This window comes from Staurois parvus, unplaced genomic scaffold, assembly GCF_062004578.1.
Source record: "Staurois parvus isolate SC_StPar_1 unplaced genomic scaffold, SC_StPar_1.0 ptg000104l, whole genome shotgun sequence".
Lineage (NCBI taxonomy): Eukaryota > Metazoa > Chordata > Amphibia > Anura > Ranidae > Staurois > Staurois parvus.
The window spans coordinates 5,032,017-5,047,344 of NW_028317900.1; the positions used below are offsets into that span (position 1 = coordinate 5,032,017).

The 15,328-nt window shown below is 42.4% G+C and overlaps 2 protein-coding genes across 6 annotated transcripts in view; one reads left to right on the forward strand and one right to left on the reverse strand.

The window, feature by feature from the left end:
• Positions 1-15,328, forward strand: part of LOC149467665 (uncharacterized) — a 325,880-nt gene that overhangs the window by 268,207 nt on the left and 42,345 nt on the right. The gene's annotated exons all lie outside the window — the stretch shown is intronic.
• Positions 1-15,328, reverse strand: part of AQR (aquarius intron-binding spliceosomal factor) — a 144,416-nt gene that overhangs the window by 63,331 nt on the left and 65,757 nt on the right. The window contains exons 17-19 of the mRNA XM_089671280.1: positions 14,410-14,588; positions 7,985-8,152; positions 1,189-1,358 (exon numbers count right to left, since the gene is read on the reverse strand). Of these exons, the coding sequence (XP_089527406.1) occupies positions 1,189-1,358; positions 7,985-8,152; positions 14,410-14,588 (517 nt within the window). The remainder of the gene's footprint in view (positions 1-1,188; positions 1,359-7,984; positions 8,153-14,409; positions 14,589-15,328) is intronic.

The following is a 15,328-nucleotide window of genomic DNA, read 5'->3' on the forward strand; positions in this document are numbered from 1 at the left end:
ATGCACTCTCCCAAAGGGAAAAAAAAAAAAACCTTCTCTAGTAATACACACCAAACTGAGCATGTGCAGTGACTCCACACAATATGTCTTATTAGGAAATAAGAGGGGGGACATTGGAAGAAGGGGAGGATCAGAGACGTCAGGATCAAACAGCATTTTTTCAGAGGATTAACCCCTTAGGTTCCACAGTGTATATATACAGACCGATTTTACTTTTGTGGATTTAGTAACACTAAGTTGGCTGTACACCATTTTTTGAAAGAATATTGATTTTTCATAAAAATACATATTTAAATATTTAGTGAAGACCAATTTATTGGATTATTTTGGCATCAAATATACTATTCTGAATGCATGTGGGGAACAGAATATTGGGCTGAGAAATGTCTGTTTCAATATAGGGATAGGTTCACCTTTAGCAACATGTTATACCAGTATTTCTTCTCACAGCAGCCACTGTCACATTTAAAATTCACAGATCGGTCAATTAATTAATAAAGTCCCATTCAACACTGGAGCAGATGGCTCAAATTTCTCAAAGGACTGCAAGTGCGCTGATCATACACAGAAGCTAACAGGTTTCAAGGGTCATGTCTTCTTCATCAGATCTAACCTGTCTGCCAACCTACACTGTTTAAATGGTCTAGTATAATGGCTCAGTGATGGACAGATAATAGGAACCTCTCCATTCTCAAGGAGGGGAGAGCACAACTCAAAACTGAAGTACAACACACAATCAGAACAAAAATATCACAGGCAAAAAGACTGCATAATTACCAGACCATTGGCACGCCACCTGAGAGCAGCAGAGGTTTGAGTATGTCTATAAACCAGGTTCTTCTGGGCAAGTAGGATCACTGTTTTCCTCTCTTGCTCTATTTTGTGGAGCAGGCAAGGCATATTTCAGTGGAGGAAAGGCATAAATTAGCCTGAACTAAGACCAAGTGATAATTAGAGCATCAGAGACCAGAGCCAGAGAATCCCTTGATGGTCAATATATGCCGCTGTGGTGGAATTTTCTGCCTGCACCCGAATTAGGAGTCCCTTTAGAAGAGGGTATATCCCTCTCCTTTCTGGACAATGTAGCAAATGAGGGCAATTCTCCCCAAACATACTGTAAACTGACAGACGATCTAACCCTTTATCACTTGAGCATAATTATCTACGCAAGAAGGGTTCAATACTGACCTTGAAGTTATTTTCTTTAGGTTTCCTCCTCATGATCAGGTTGAATGTTTCATACACATCTTCAGCTCCATTCTGAATAGTGTTTGTCATGTCTTGCTGATACTGATTGGGATCTAGAAACACTCGGAAGGTTCTTGAATCTCCTTTGAGTTTAGGCTTTGGTTCAGGCCCTACATAAACGGTAAAATTAGTTGTCATGTCTAGTGTCTTACACAAACAAAGCAAAGCCTTTGACCATTTTCCTAGGGTTCACTGAGTGCAGTTCCAGCAACTAGAGCAGATTTTTGGGGGAAGGGGGGAAGCGAGTACCATTTCTTGTCGTACCAGCTCCCTCTCCTGTAATCCTCACCCAAGAAAAGATTATGTCACCTGTCCCCTCCCCACAGCCTCCTGGGACACATCACACATTCCAGGAGGCTGCAGGACTAATGTGCCGTACAATCTCAGTGCAGTGGGAAGATGACTGTGATTCATTAGTAAATCACAGCTATAGATGGACTAGTGCAGATTGAGAGCACACAGGGGTGTATTGATTTATTGATATCAATAGCAATGTTTTTGGTAAGACGCTGATTTAATTTGGTGGAGGAATCATGATTTAATACTTTCAAGATCTTTTTTCTCTGATAGAATCTGTGTTGGATTGAGCACTTTATTTCTGCAATCAGTTTGTTGGACTAGACTATTTAATAATATAGCATTTTGAACTCTATAATATAAATAAGGCACTTGATAATTGTTTATATTTTGTTAATTTTAGGTCAATAAGGTGAGAAGTGCACCAGGTCAAGGGAATACTTCATGTTATACAGTTTGAATACCATGTCATAGATAAATTATTTATAATTGTAAAAGAACATATTTCACATTTTTTCAATTTTTATGGAAATAAAGTTAAAAAATGGCTTTGAAAAAAAAAAAACAGAAAAAAAAAAATTTTCCCAAATTTTTGCAACAGGCCTTACCATTTCTATTTGTGCATCAGTGTAAACAAGTGCATACTGTATTCCTATAATGCAGAATTTGCACAAATGCATTGGTGTATAGTAAAGTACAAGCAGGTACATCAGTTTGCTTCTATGGTCAGTTGTACATGCCACACCAGGTTCAGAAAATACTGGGATTTTACGCTACTGGTGCTTTAATTCAAACTCAAACTGTCAGCATGAATGATACATGAAAAGCAATTTACTGCAGCTTGCAGATGGCCTCACTCTGTGCTTGTGCAGATCTGCACTTATGTGCACTAGCCAGACCTGTGGACTCATGTTAAAGATGGTTCCTTCACCATAGATTTTTAATTGAACACTGTCCAAAAACGGTAAAAATATTAGTATTTTTGAGCAGGGATAAAGCTGTCACTGCACAAAAATTGGATTTTTTTCTACATACTTACCTGTAAAATCCATTTCTTGGAGTACATCACGGGACCAATCAGAGAGGAGATTCTCCCCTATATAACCTGATATACAGGAAGTACCCAAGCTTTTGTAGCAAGCAATGACATTCCTGAAAGAGGGGTGGGACCTCTGTGTTCCATGATGTACTCCAAGAAATGGATTTTACATGTATGTACAAAAAAATCCAAATTTTCTTTTTCGTACATCACGGGACACAGAGCAGGCTATTCATGACTATGTGGGATGTCCCAAAGCAATAAGAAATTTGAGGGAAGGGTGACAGTATGATAGCCACCATCAATAATCCGTCAGGACCTACTCAGCCATTCGTAAAACACTGTGGCTCTGACATCCACCTGGTAGAATCTTGTAAATGTGTGAACCGAAGACCATGTAGCGGCCTTGCAACACTGAGTCACTGACGCTTGATGGCGGATTACCCAAGATGCCCCCACGCTCCACCCTGGTGGAGTGTGCCTTCACCCGAAAGGGTGGGACTTTACTTTTCAAACCATAGGCTTGAATGATCAATTGGCGGATAGAGTGAGAAATAGTTGCCTTGGATGCCGCCTGCCCCTTCCTAGGCCCCTCTGGCAGCACAGAGCATCTGACCTCCTGACCTGGGATGACGGCTTCAAGAATACTCTTATGGCACAAACCACATCCAAGGTATGCAAAGATATCTCTCTTGCTGACTGAGGCCCAGGAAAGAATGAAGGAAGAACTATGTCCTGATAGAGATGAAAACCAGAAACCACCTTTGGCAAAAAGCACGGATGAGGTCGCAACACCACCTTATAATGCAAAACCAGAATTAGTTCTCTGCAAGATAGAGCTGCCAGCTCTGACACCCCTTCTCGTAGAAGTGTTTGCCACTAGAAACAACACCTTACATGTCAATAGGACCAGTGGAAATTCTCCAATAGATTCAAATGGTGGCTTTTGCAAAACCTCCAAAACCAAGTTTAGTTCCCAAGAACACAAAGGCAACCTGACAGAAGGAGCCATACGCATTACTCCTTGCAAAAAAGTGCAGACCAAAGAATGAGACGCAATGGGCCTCTGGAAAAAAATGGATAATGCTGAAACCTGGCCCTTAATGGTACCCAACAGCCAAATTCTTCTACGACCCTGTCTGAAGAAACGACAGAATCCTGCCAATCACATACTTTCGTGGGTGCCATTTGTGACCCTCACAACAGGCAATGTAAGTCTTCCAGGTTCTGTAATAAATGTTCACAGAAACTTCCTTTCTAGCACCCAACATGATGGGGATGAAGAATCTAACACTCCCCTATCCTTCAGGATCTGGGTTTCAATAGCCACACCATAAAATTTATTGACCGTAAAGCTGGGTTCAATATGGGACCTCGAGACAACAGGTCTGGTCGATACGGCAGGGCCCACAGCCCATCTACTGCCATCTTCACTATGTCCGCATACCAGGCCCTCCTGGGCCAAGCCAGAGCAATCCGTTTCACCAGAATAGACTCCTCAAGAATTCTGCGTAAGAGACATGGCAGCAGCTGGATCGAAGGAAAAGCCTAAATCAGTGAGAACTGGTTCCATGGGATCACCAAGGCGTCTACCCCTGCCGCACAAGCGCCCCTTACCCTGGACACAAAAAGACTGACCTTATTGTTGAACCTGGATGCCAATAGATCTACATCCGGGCAACCACATTGCTGTCAGACTTCCCCTGGAATCAAGTGCCAGCGACTGAGATAAACCACACCTGGAATGAACACTGCTGACAGACTTGGAACACATCTCTCTTTCCAGGTCAGAATGTAGTTCACCTCCTTCTGGGCACCTTGACTCCTGGTACCGCCCTGGTCGTTGATATATGTGGCTGCTGTTGCATTGTTGGACTGAATCCTTACAGGCCAACCCTGAAGCCTGGGTGTCAAATATCTCAGAGCCAGCCTCATTACTCGAAGTTCCAGTACATTGATGGGAAGAACCCTTTCCTGTGGAAGCCATGTTTCCTGAACTGTGGCCTCCTCCAGCAAGGCCCCCCTACCTGAAAGGCTTGCATCGGTGGTTACCAACTTCCACACCACATGCCAAAAGGATCTTCCCTTCTCCAATTTGTGAGTTATCAACCACCAATTCCGGCTCTGCTGCACCTCCGGAGACAGAGATATGCAGTAAACCAGGGCAGGAATCTTTTTGTTCCATCCAGACCTCTGCAGCAGTCTGGAGTGGAATTGAGCATAGGGAATAGCCTTGAAAGAAAACACCATCTTCCCCAGCAACCTCATACAGAGGCGAATTGAAGGATACCTCCTCTTGGCCTTCAAACTGCAAACCCTCATTCCTCAGGATGCAACATTTCCCTGGAGGCAGAAATATCTTTGCCTGAACCTTGTCTAGGACCAGTCCCAAATACTCCAGGCTCTGCACTGGTTCCAGGGCTGACTTCTTGAGGTTGAGCACCCAGCTCTGCTATTCCAGGATCTGCATCGTAAGGACCACATCCTGCTTCAGATCTGGCACCAACCGATTTCTGAGCAAGAGATCATCTAGATAACCCGTGAACAATAATCCCCGAGTTCTGAGTAGCCCCAGCATCGGAGGAAGACATTTTTTTTTTTAAAACTCTGGGAGCCGTGGCCAGCCCAAAAGGTAGTGCTATGAACTGGTAATGCTGAGCCTCTACTGCAAACCGCAGAAATCTTTGGTGAGGAATGAATATCAGTACATGCAGGTATGCAGGTCTATGGATGCCAAAAAATCTCCCTCCTGTAGGAAGGCCACTGCTGATCAAACTGATTCCATACGAAAGAATCGGACATATAGGAATTGATTTAGCCCTTTGAGGTCCAAAAATGGGCCTTAAATCCCCATATGGTTTTGGGACTGTAAACAGGTTTGAATAAAACCCCTGAAACCATTCGCCCGCTGGAACCTCTGTGATTACTCCTTGAGTCAATAGGCAATAGAGTGCCTGAAATAAAGCTCTTCTTTGCTCTGGATTTGTTGGTACATTTGATCCCGGGGAGAGGGAAGTACCCGAAATTCTAGTCTGTACCCCAGAGAAATCGTGGAAATGACACATTTGTGTTTGATTGGAGTCCTCCATGCGGCCACAACATTCAAAAGCCTTCCCCCACCCTAACAAGTGGGGGCGCCCCTTCATAAGGAGGCAGACTTTGGATCTGTATTAGACAACTTTTGCACCCAAGGCCTCCTTGGGTTTTGATTCTGAAATCTACCCCTGCAGGCTGGGACCTGTGTGTGGCGAAACAACTGTATGGTAGATGAGGCTCCAGCAACCAAAGCCCATGACACCTTAAAAGAAGTGCGTTTTAATTTCCTCTTAGAGGGTAGAAGAGTACTTTTATTGCCTGAAATCTTTTGGATATATTTGTCCAAATCTTCCCCAAACAGCCATTGCCCATGAAAGAAAAACCTGGCAAAAATTTTTTGAATGGCAGTTCTGCTGACCAATTCTTCAGCAACAAAACCCTGCGCATGTGAACTGATAAGAGGGCCAAGCGAGAAATTTGCTGGATTCCTTAAGAGCATCAACCGTTAAACACAAAGCATGCAGAACATCCTCCAAATCCTCTGCCGAGCATTCCCCCTGCCCTGTTGGTCTTCCAATCTGTTGCTTGACACAGTCAGAAAGACTCTGGCAAATGCCAATAGCTACCACAGCTGGCTGTGCGGCAGAACCTGCCAGGGAGAAGGAGGTCTTAAGGAAAGACTCCAGCTTATCATCTGCTGGGTCCTTGAAAACCTTTACATTATCCACAGAACATGTTAAAGATTTATTCAGGGATGAAACAGCTGCATCCATTACAGGCAACCCCAGTTTCTTAAACTTTTGTTCCATAGAGTACAAAACAGAAAACCCCATTTGGTGGGACAAAAACCCTGTCTGGGTGGTCCCAGTCAGCATACATAATTTTCTCCAGAAGAGGATGCACTGGAAAGGCCTGAGTACTCTGTTTAGGCTTCAAAGAGCCCAGGGAAGAATAAGTAACTTCAGAGGCTTCTATTAGAGGTAGCCGGATCCAGACTGTACTATATCAGTGAGGTTTTGGACTAAAAATCTCTGAGACTGGGAGGCAGAGACCTCCTGCTTCTCCTCAGGCTGTGACTCCTCACACAGAAATTCTACTGCCTGACCTTCATCCAGCTCTTCCTTATCCTCAGGCTCCACCCATTCCTGCTCAAGGATTGTTGGTTCTTATGACGGGGATCTATCCCGCTTCTTAGTCCCCTAAGAAACAGATGCAATCACCCCAGCGATCTTATCTTCTAAACCTGCTAAGGCTGAAGCAAGATCATCCCTGGTTACATATGCTGAGGTAGAAGCCCCAGAAGCAGCCAAAATGCCAGTCAGACGCAGCAGCTCAGACTGCCCAGTCGCTTCTGGCCTGTCAGGAGAGAATATTACAGTGGACCTTTGCCTAGGTTCCTCAGGACCTGGCGGTGGTACATTAGTGCCCTTTTCTTCTGCTGCTGCACCTCCCCCACTCTGCTTTCTGGAGGACATTGCTTCAGATAGCAAAAAACAGTGCACCTTCATTAGTAACACAGATCACAATGATACAGCTATGCAAGTAGTGTGCTGAAGTAAAAACACTCAATGCAAATGCTGCCTTATGAGCCACCTAGGGCGGCTCCTGACTGCTCCATGTTTCCCCCTCAGGGGAGCACTCACATGCCCCAACAGAGTAGCCCGCTCTGTGTCCTGGCCACAAGAGATCTCTCAGCAGCAGCCCACATGTGTCCTGGCCTCCAGATAAACAAAATATGGCCGAATTCCATTCCTGGCCGCACTCCCTCTAGTGGCCGAAAACAAAAAGAGCAAGCACATCTCAGGAACAACAGTGAGCACTCCCCTGGTGGAACTCACAACACCTCTCTTTTCCCTCCAATTTAGAGCTTTGTTTCTCTTTAGAGAGGGAAAAAAGGAGATATCTTACCAGTCTCGCCGCAGGTCCCTGACTTCCGTCAGGCCCCAACCTTTACCCATCATGGCACGCATTGTCATACTGACCTTCAAGGACTCAGTCCCCATGCTGAGGGGCTACTGCCTCGGATCCGTATAGCACCCCGCTGGAAGAGCCTTGGTCAGATTTTAAAACTGTGCAGGGTTCCATCTGCACAGGGTCCAGCACCGTAAGGCTGCATTACAGGCAAAACCTCAAAGATTCTTCTCCTTATCTAGCAAGACTCAGATACCATCTATTTTAGCTCATAGCCTTCCAAATGGATCCGAGTCCCTGATTTTCTAATGAAACAGTTATGGACAGTTTCAGGTATGTTCCAAGAGCACAGCAACACTTTCAGTGACCATCCACCTTACAGACTTACTTGTTTCCTTTAAAACATTCTCCAACTATAACCAATTCTACAATGCAGTTTTATTAGTATCTTACCTTCTTCAATGACTCGCCCCTTCTCATCCAGCATGCCTTGAATCTCACATCCTCGTACATACATGAGCCCAGTCTGTTCCACAATAGACTGTCTCCGATCAATCTTTGTTCCATATAGTAAGATGGGTCGCAGGGTGATCAAGAAGCACACATCATGTTTGCGGAGACCTGGTTAAAGTGACAAGACACAATACTTTAATACTGTCATTCACTTGTATCTACCAGGGGCGGACTGACAACTCATGGGGCCCCCGGGCAATAGGGGATCATGGGGCCCCTGTGTCCTTGCCCAAACTCACAAAGGCCTATGAAAAAGGTACCAGGGGCATCTCATGGGGCCCCCTACTGACCCCGGGCCCTCGGGCAGTGCCAGAGTTTCCAAATGGTCAGTCCGCCCCTGATCCTAACATATTAATTGACATTTCCAGCATTTATTCAAAGGTGGTTTTGTATTTTCAGCCAGCAAAGGTGTGCAAATTCTAGATTAAAAAATAATAACTATAACAGAAATGTGACAAAAGTAGAAAAAAAAAAGCAAACAATTTCCAAAATGTCTTTAGGGATTTAATGAAGGTTGACAACCAGACAGTATAAATAATTTGCTAAAAATGCTTTTATCCTGAAAAAAGAAAACCATTGCCGCCACCACATCGAAGGACTGAAATGCTGCAATATGTAACATTTCTGTATTTGAGTTTAGGTATGCTTCAAAAACAATTTTCAACCCTGTCACACCTGTGTTTATGGAGTAGCAGACATCAATGTGTGGTGGAGGAACATTTGAAGTAACTTGACACCCAAACTGAATGACATTTAGATAAAGCAGTTGTGCATCATAAACAATTACCCTTCATTTATGTTTTTCTGCACACATCCTTGCAGACACTTGCCTTAAAAGACGTTCGAGATAAAAAAATAAAACAAACAACAGAGAACTGTGCAATCAAAGACTGTTAAATGCTCAGTCCTCCATATTCATTAAGCCGAGAGCCAGGGACATAGTCAGTCACTGCCTCTCTGCTTTGCCCGTCCTGCACTTGCAGCGAGCGTTAGCTACCACTTAGGCATCTGGGTGGATCCCGACATTAAAGTCAGGATCTTTCCAGAGTATGGACTGGCTGAGTGACATCAGCTGACATCTGGCTTTGGCCTGCTGTTAGTTGAATACAGGTCATAGGAGCACAGAACGAAGAGCACTCTTGTGATCCCTAGAAGAAGTAGGGCCAAAACAGCTTAGGCCCTACTTGTCCTTTAAGAGCAACAAACATACAATGCAGTTGGAAACATAACTGCATTCAGAAAATTTAATGTAGAGAATAATGAAACTTTTTTTCCAGCTTTACTGTTAGGAGTTCCACATTTTAAAACCAGATTCACAATTAACAGTCATTTCCCTGTTAAGCTCCACTGCAAACTCCCCATAAATTAACTCATATGACCAGGCACTTAATATTACTTTTCTTTATCCTATGGCTAAATAACTTCCATGCACCAATTAAATAATATAGCATAATCTAAATAGAATCCAGCTTTTACTTTGCTACACAGAAACAGCAGATAGAGGTAAAAGAAAAACTATCCAAGATAAGTTCCCAATAAATAATTGCTGTGGATCCTCAAGTGCATTTTTAGAGAGTACTCTTGCCTTACATCTAGAATGGAGTGGAGCACACATGCGGTTCAAGTGCTGGCATGGTTTACACAGTAATGGTCAAAAGCCGAATATGCTTGCAGTGCCAACAGGGGTCACCTTTAGTGTATGCCTCCAGCTGGAGGAGTACAGGGAAATGTTTTCCATTATGTGCCAGCTGGCAGCAATCTGTGCACAACTCCCAGGACCTTCAGCATATAAATTACATTTTGCTGTTTCAACAGCATTGACATGTTGCTTCTTATAACCTAAAACCTGCTTATTTTTAGAGGAGCGATCCTTTGCAGGATTTCTTGGAGCTGACACATAAACCTATCATCAGGCCAATTTAAAAAAACATTCAAGGAGGAGACAAACTGATGTTCAATACAGACTAAGCTGCCACTGTCCTGGCTGATGGTAATCACTTGAATACTTGCACATAAACAATGGCTGACATACATATGCTCATATGACCCATACAAAGCTCGAACACTGGTCTTTTGAAATGATTATGCTCTACTTGGTAGAGGAGTAACTTGGTCACAATTGAATAATGAACATAAAGATTGATATGTAAAACCCAAAAGCAACCAATCAGATCTGTGAGTAGATTAGTGCCAAAACATTCATGTGTGTTCTAAAACTGCTCTGTTTTGTAGGGCGATTCTGCCTTGGGATACCACACATACCTGGTATGCGTGTTGATGGAACTAGGGAGGGGGGATGGCAATTGTTTGATTTTTGTTACTTTTTTTTACAAGTAAAATGGGGCTGCCATTTTTCACCTCTTCTGAAAATGCTAGCTGCCTGCTGTCATGATAACCTAATGACTTTAATACTTGAATATTATTAACCACTGATCCAGGACAGGCACAGGGATCAGAAGTTTTGATTAAAAGTGACACTAAACACTGGTTTAAAAAATGATTTACAGTATTCAAGTATGAATTCCTAACTCAAAAAGTAACTTTGTTTTGCTTTTTTGATAGTTTCCTGTTATAGGGTGGCTAGGTTCATTGTTAATTGCTTTGTGGTAAGTAGGAGTGTAGCCATCCTCTCACAGTCCCGATATGGACTACAGGCTATGGGAATTTAGGATTTGTAATGTGCATAGAGCAGTGCACATGAACCAAACAAACATGCCCTGCTTATTTAAAATAAAAGGAAATGAAGGGGGGAAGATGGAGGGGTTCAGAGAATGTTACAAGGAGGCAGACAAACACAGCAAGAAACTACCTAATAAAAAATAGATTACAGGGCCATTACACTTTTAGCTCACTAGGGCTGCAACTAACGATTATTTTCATAATCGATTAGTTGGCCAATTATGGTTTTGATCAATTGTATAAAAACCTCAAAAAAGTTTGGTGTATAATTTAATGTATAAAGCTTAAAAAAGACAAATTATTCTTAAATATCTATATGTTGTCATAAAAATAAACAACCAGCTATATGGTTAAAGAACAAAATATCTAATCCACTCTGAGAATAACAGACAGAATATATTATATACACACACATACTATTACAGGTTGATTCTGGTACATGTCATGAGACTCGGATCAAATTTTATTATAAAGAAAAAAAATAAATAAAAAAAAAAGACCTAATACACCAATACACGGTTTTGCTGATTTTCAGACATGACTGAAATAGAATATTATCCATGACAGATTCCCTTGTTATTGGTACAGTTGATATAAAAAAGTCTACACACCCCTGTTAAAATGTCAGGTTTTTGTGATGTAAAAAAATGAGACAAAGATAAATCTTTTCAGAACTTTTTCCACCTTTTGAGTTGTACAGTTTTATAGGTCACATTAAAAAGTGGAAAAGGTTCTGAAAAGATTTATCTTTGTCTCATTTTTTTACATCGCAAAAACCTGATATTTTAACAGGGGTGTGTAGACTTTTTATATCTACTGTAGCTTGATACAACCTGTGCTTGCTGTCACTAAGACATTTAGTAGCAGCATCATGCTTTTTGTATCACCTGACATGATGGGGTTAGGGGGAAAAAAAAGAGCCCTTTATAGTACAAATACAGCAGATAATCACTTCTATAAGGGGTTAAATTATACTGTTAAACAGTGAAAGTAAAAACAGACATGAAGCTATATGAAGGGTGGGGGGCATATCAATCTATTACATTAACCACTTCCAGACCGGACACTTTTACCCCCTTCCTGACCAGGGCAATTTTCAGCTTTTAGCGCTATCACACTTTGAATGACAATTGCGCGGTCATGCAACACTGTACCCAAATGAATTTTTTACCATTTTTTTGAGATAGATAAAGCTTTATTTTGGTGGTATTTATTCACCACTGGGATTTGTATTTTTTTTTGCTATGTAAATGAAATGTCCGAAAATTTTGAAAAAAAGTGTTTTTTTTTTTTAAATTTTGCAAATAAATAATATTTCATCATAAATCTTAGCCAAAATTTATTCCGTTATCTTTTTAGTAAAAAAAAAAAATCCAAATTAGTTTATAAGCAAAAATTATAATTTTTAAACATTTTTTTTTACATTTTTATTTTATTTTTTTATATTATTTTTTATTTTTACATACTGTCACCCTAGCAGTACAGTGTCACCATGGTGACACTGTACTACTTGTGAGGGGTGATGAAGATTTTTTTTTTTTTTTTTTTACACTGATTGCTTTTACACCCATATAGGATGTAAAAGCAATCATTTCTCTTTCTCTCTGTGTGCATTCTTGCACTCATTGAGAAGAACTGAGTGAGCTGTGATTGGTCACAGCTTGTCACATGGTACAAGGCTTTTGTGACTAGCCTTGTACCATGTGACTTCTGTGATCATTCACAGATTTCACACATAGTAAGCAATGATGTCAGAAGTGACATCTTGCTTACTACTTTGCATGTGATCACTGATTGGCCAATCAGTGATCACATGATCGGGACCTCATACAGAGGTCCCGTCCGACGATCGGTGTTTCACTGTGTCCAGAGGACACAGCGGGCACCGGATCGCGGTGCTGCGCGCTCCCAGGGAGCGCGCACAAGCAGGGTGCGGGGAGGCCGTTTATAGACGGCCACCCGACCCTGCAGTGCCACCGTCCGGCCGTTTATATACAACGGCCAGTCGGGAAGTGGTTAAAGTAGTAATAAAGGCTGAGACTTTTTTGCATGGATATAATAAATTTAAATATAATGCACAATACTGGTAGACTTTTACTTTAAATTAAATACCGTATTTTTCGCTCCATAAGACGCACTTTTTCCCCCCAAAAAAGGGGGGAAAATGTCAGTGCGTCTTATGGAGCGAATATGGAGCGGCCGGTCCGGTATTTCCACCGCCGCCGTGTCAGTATACAGGACTTGCCGCTCAGCTCTGCAGCGGGACCTTACCTGTTACTCTATCCAGAGCCGCGCTGTCTTCCATAGTGTGGGCGCTCGGCTTGACATCCGGGTGCACAGTGCGCATGCGTGAGAAGCGGTGCGCTTTGTGAATGGTAAGGTGGCAACCTGGGACACATGACAGGTCCCAGAAGCCGCCAGACCAATCACAAAGCGCAGCGCTTCTCACGCATGCGCACTGGGCACCCATGCGCACTGGGCACCCGGCTGTCAAGCCGAGCGCCCACACTACAGAAGCCGGGAAGACAGCGCGGCGCTGGATAGAGGAACAGGTAAGGTCCCACTGCAGAGCGGACACTAACCAAAGAACAACTTCGCAGAAGTAAGAGTGGGTACCTGCCAGATTCAGGTAGCCGCTCCCCCCCTCCCCAAAGGTCAGCAGTCATCTCCTGTACTGTCCGCAGTCTCTGGTCATCTCTTGTACTATGTCTGCAGTCTCTGGTCATCTCCTGTACTATATCCGCAGACTCTGATCATCTCCTGTACTGTGTCCGCAGTCTCTGGTCATCTCCTGTACTGTCCGCAGTCTTTGGTCATCTCCTGTACTATGTCCGCAGTCTCCGATCATCTCCTGTACTGTGTCCGCAGTCTCTGGTCATCTCCTGTAGTATGTCCGCAGTCTCTGGTCATCTCCTGTACTATGTCCGCAGTCTCTGGTCATCTCCTGTACTATGTCCGCAGTCTCTGGTCATCTCCTGTACTATGTCTGCAGTCCCTTGGTTTAGAATATTTTTTTTCCTGTTTTCTGCCTCTAAAACCTAGGTGCGTCTTATGGTCAGGTGCGTCTTATGGAGCGAAAAATACAGTAACTTCTCCAAGCATATATAAAGGGACACCAAATTAATTTTGCACAATACTGCTAATTTGGGCTATAAATCACTTAAAATAATTTTTAAGTGAAACTCTGTCCACTAATTTTGTTACCATACTGGATGCAAAACAGGCTACTAATGTAAAACTGACACCTATTGCGATGTACCGTTTATTCTGCTCAATCACGTACAAATGGCATGAAAGTGAAGCCTTCATTAAGGCCAGAAGGATCTCTTGAACCCAGTCTAAAGATCCATCTAGTTTCAGCTTTTAGCAACATTTATTTCTGATCATCTTTCCTTTACAGGACCTTTACATCAATACTATGTATGTAAGAAGACGGAGTTTCCAGTAGTCAAGTCCTGTTTGTATTATCCTGGTACAGTATGATTTTCTGTTGTCATGCAAGGACAGGAAGGCAGAACAGAAACATTCAACAAACAACATCAAGTAATTTATTTAAATCTCAATTGGACTTCTAAGTGTATATTTTTACCCAAAAGCATACAAAAAGTAAGTCAAAGTTCATGCTTCTAGCTTTAAAGGAACAAAGAATGTATCATAAGACATACATGTGCACCAGTCATTCATACCTTCCCATTCGTCTTTAATCTGGTTTCTGACATTCAGGTTGATGGTAACGTCAGCTCTTACTCGTGTCGGCCAGTTTTCACCAATATTTGGCTTGGCAACTTCCACAACCGAGAAAGCCACTATAGGTTGAGCCATGCGTGCCCAGCCACCAAAAACAACACCACCATATTCAGATTGCCTGTGTGAAAAATTGTGCATGATTAACACTGTATATATATATATATGTGCAATGTACACACAGATGTACGAAGCTGTACAATTTACAGCTGAACCTAAAAGCAAATAAATACATTTATGAGAGCCATTTTACCTGTCAAAAGATTAGTATTTCTGTCCATCCAGTCCTGAAATTTACAGACTACCAGGCAGCACAGTCAGGTTGGTGACCTGACTTTTCTTTATTGCAATTAAACAATACACTACAGGTCATCTCCCCACACCCAGTCTGACTGGAAACTGATGAAGTAGAAGCACACTGATGAGCTCAGTCCTTCTGTCAATGTATTACTTATGATAATTTGCACATCTGATTAGTAGTTTAGCAAAATACACTGGGGCAGGGTTGACACCACTCAGTCCTCAAAAATGCTGAGGGTCATCCGACCCCAACAGGAATTTGGAGCTGAATGCATTTCTGGCATGTTACAGGTATTTTTTCCTGTACTAGCAGGGTCTTTAAAGAGCTAAAACAAGGGGAAATTATGTGTGTGAATATATTTTATGTTTCTCTGATTTACACTTTACATTAGTTTTAAAACTCTACTTAGACATTCCACACACTTTCAGGATACCCTTAAGTCTAGGGCTTGTCTCACGTATTGTTACCAAGGAATGAACTATATACGTCTGGCGTTAAGAGTGTAAAGACTCAGGATGGGATCACACTTTTGTGGTGAGTTAACATATACTGTATTAGGT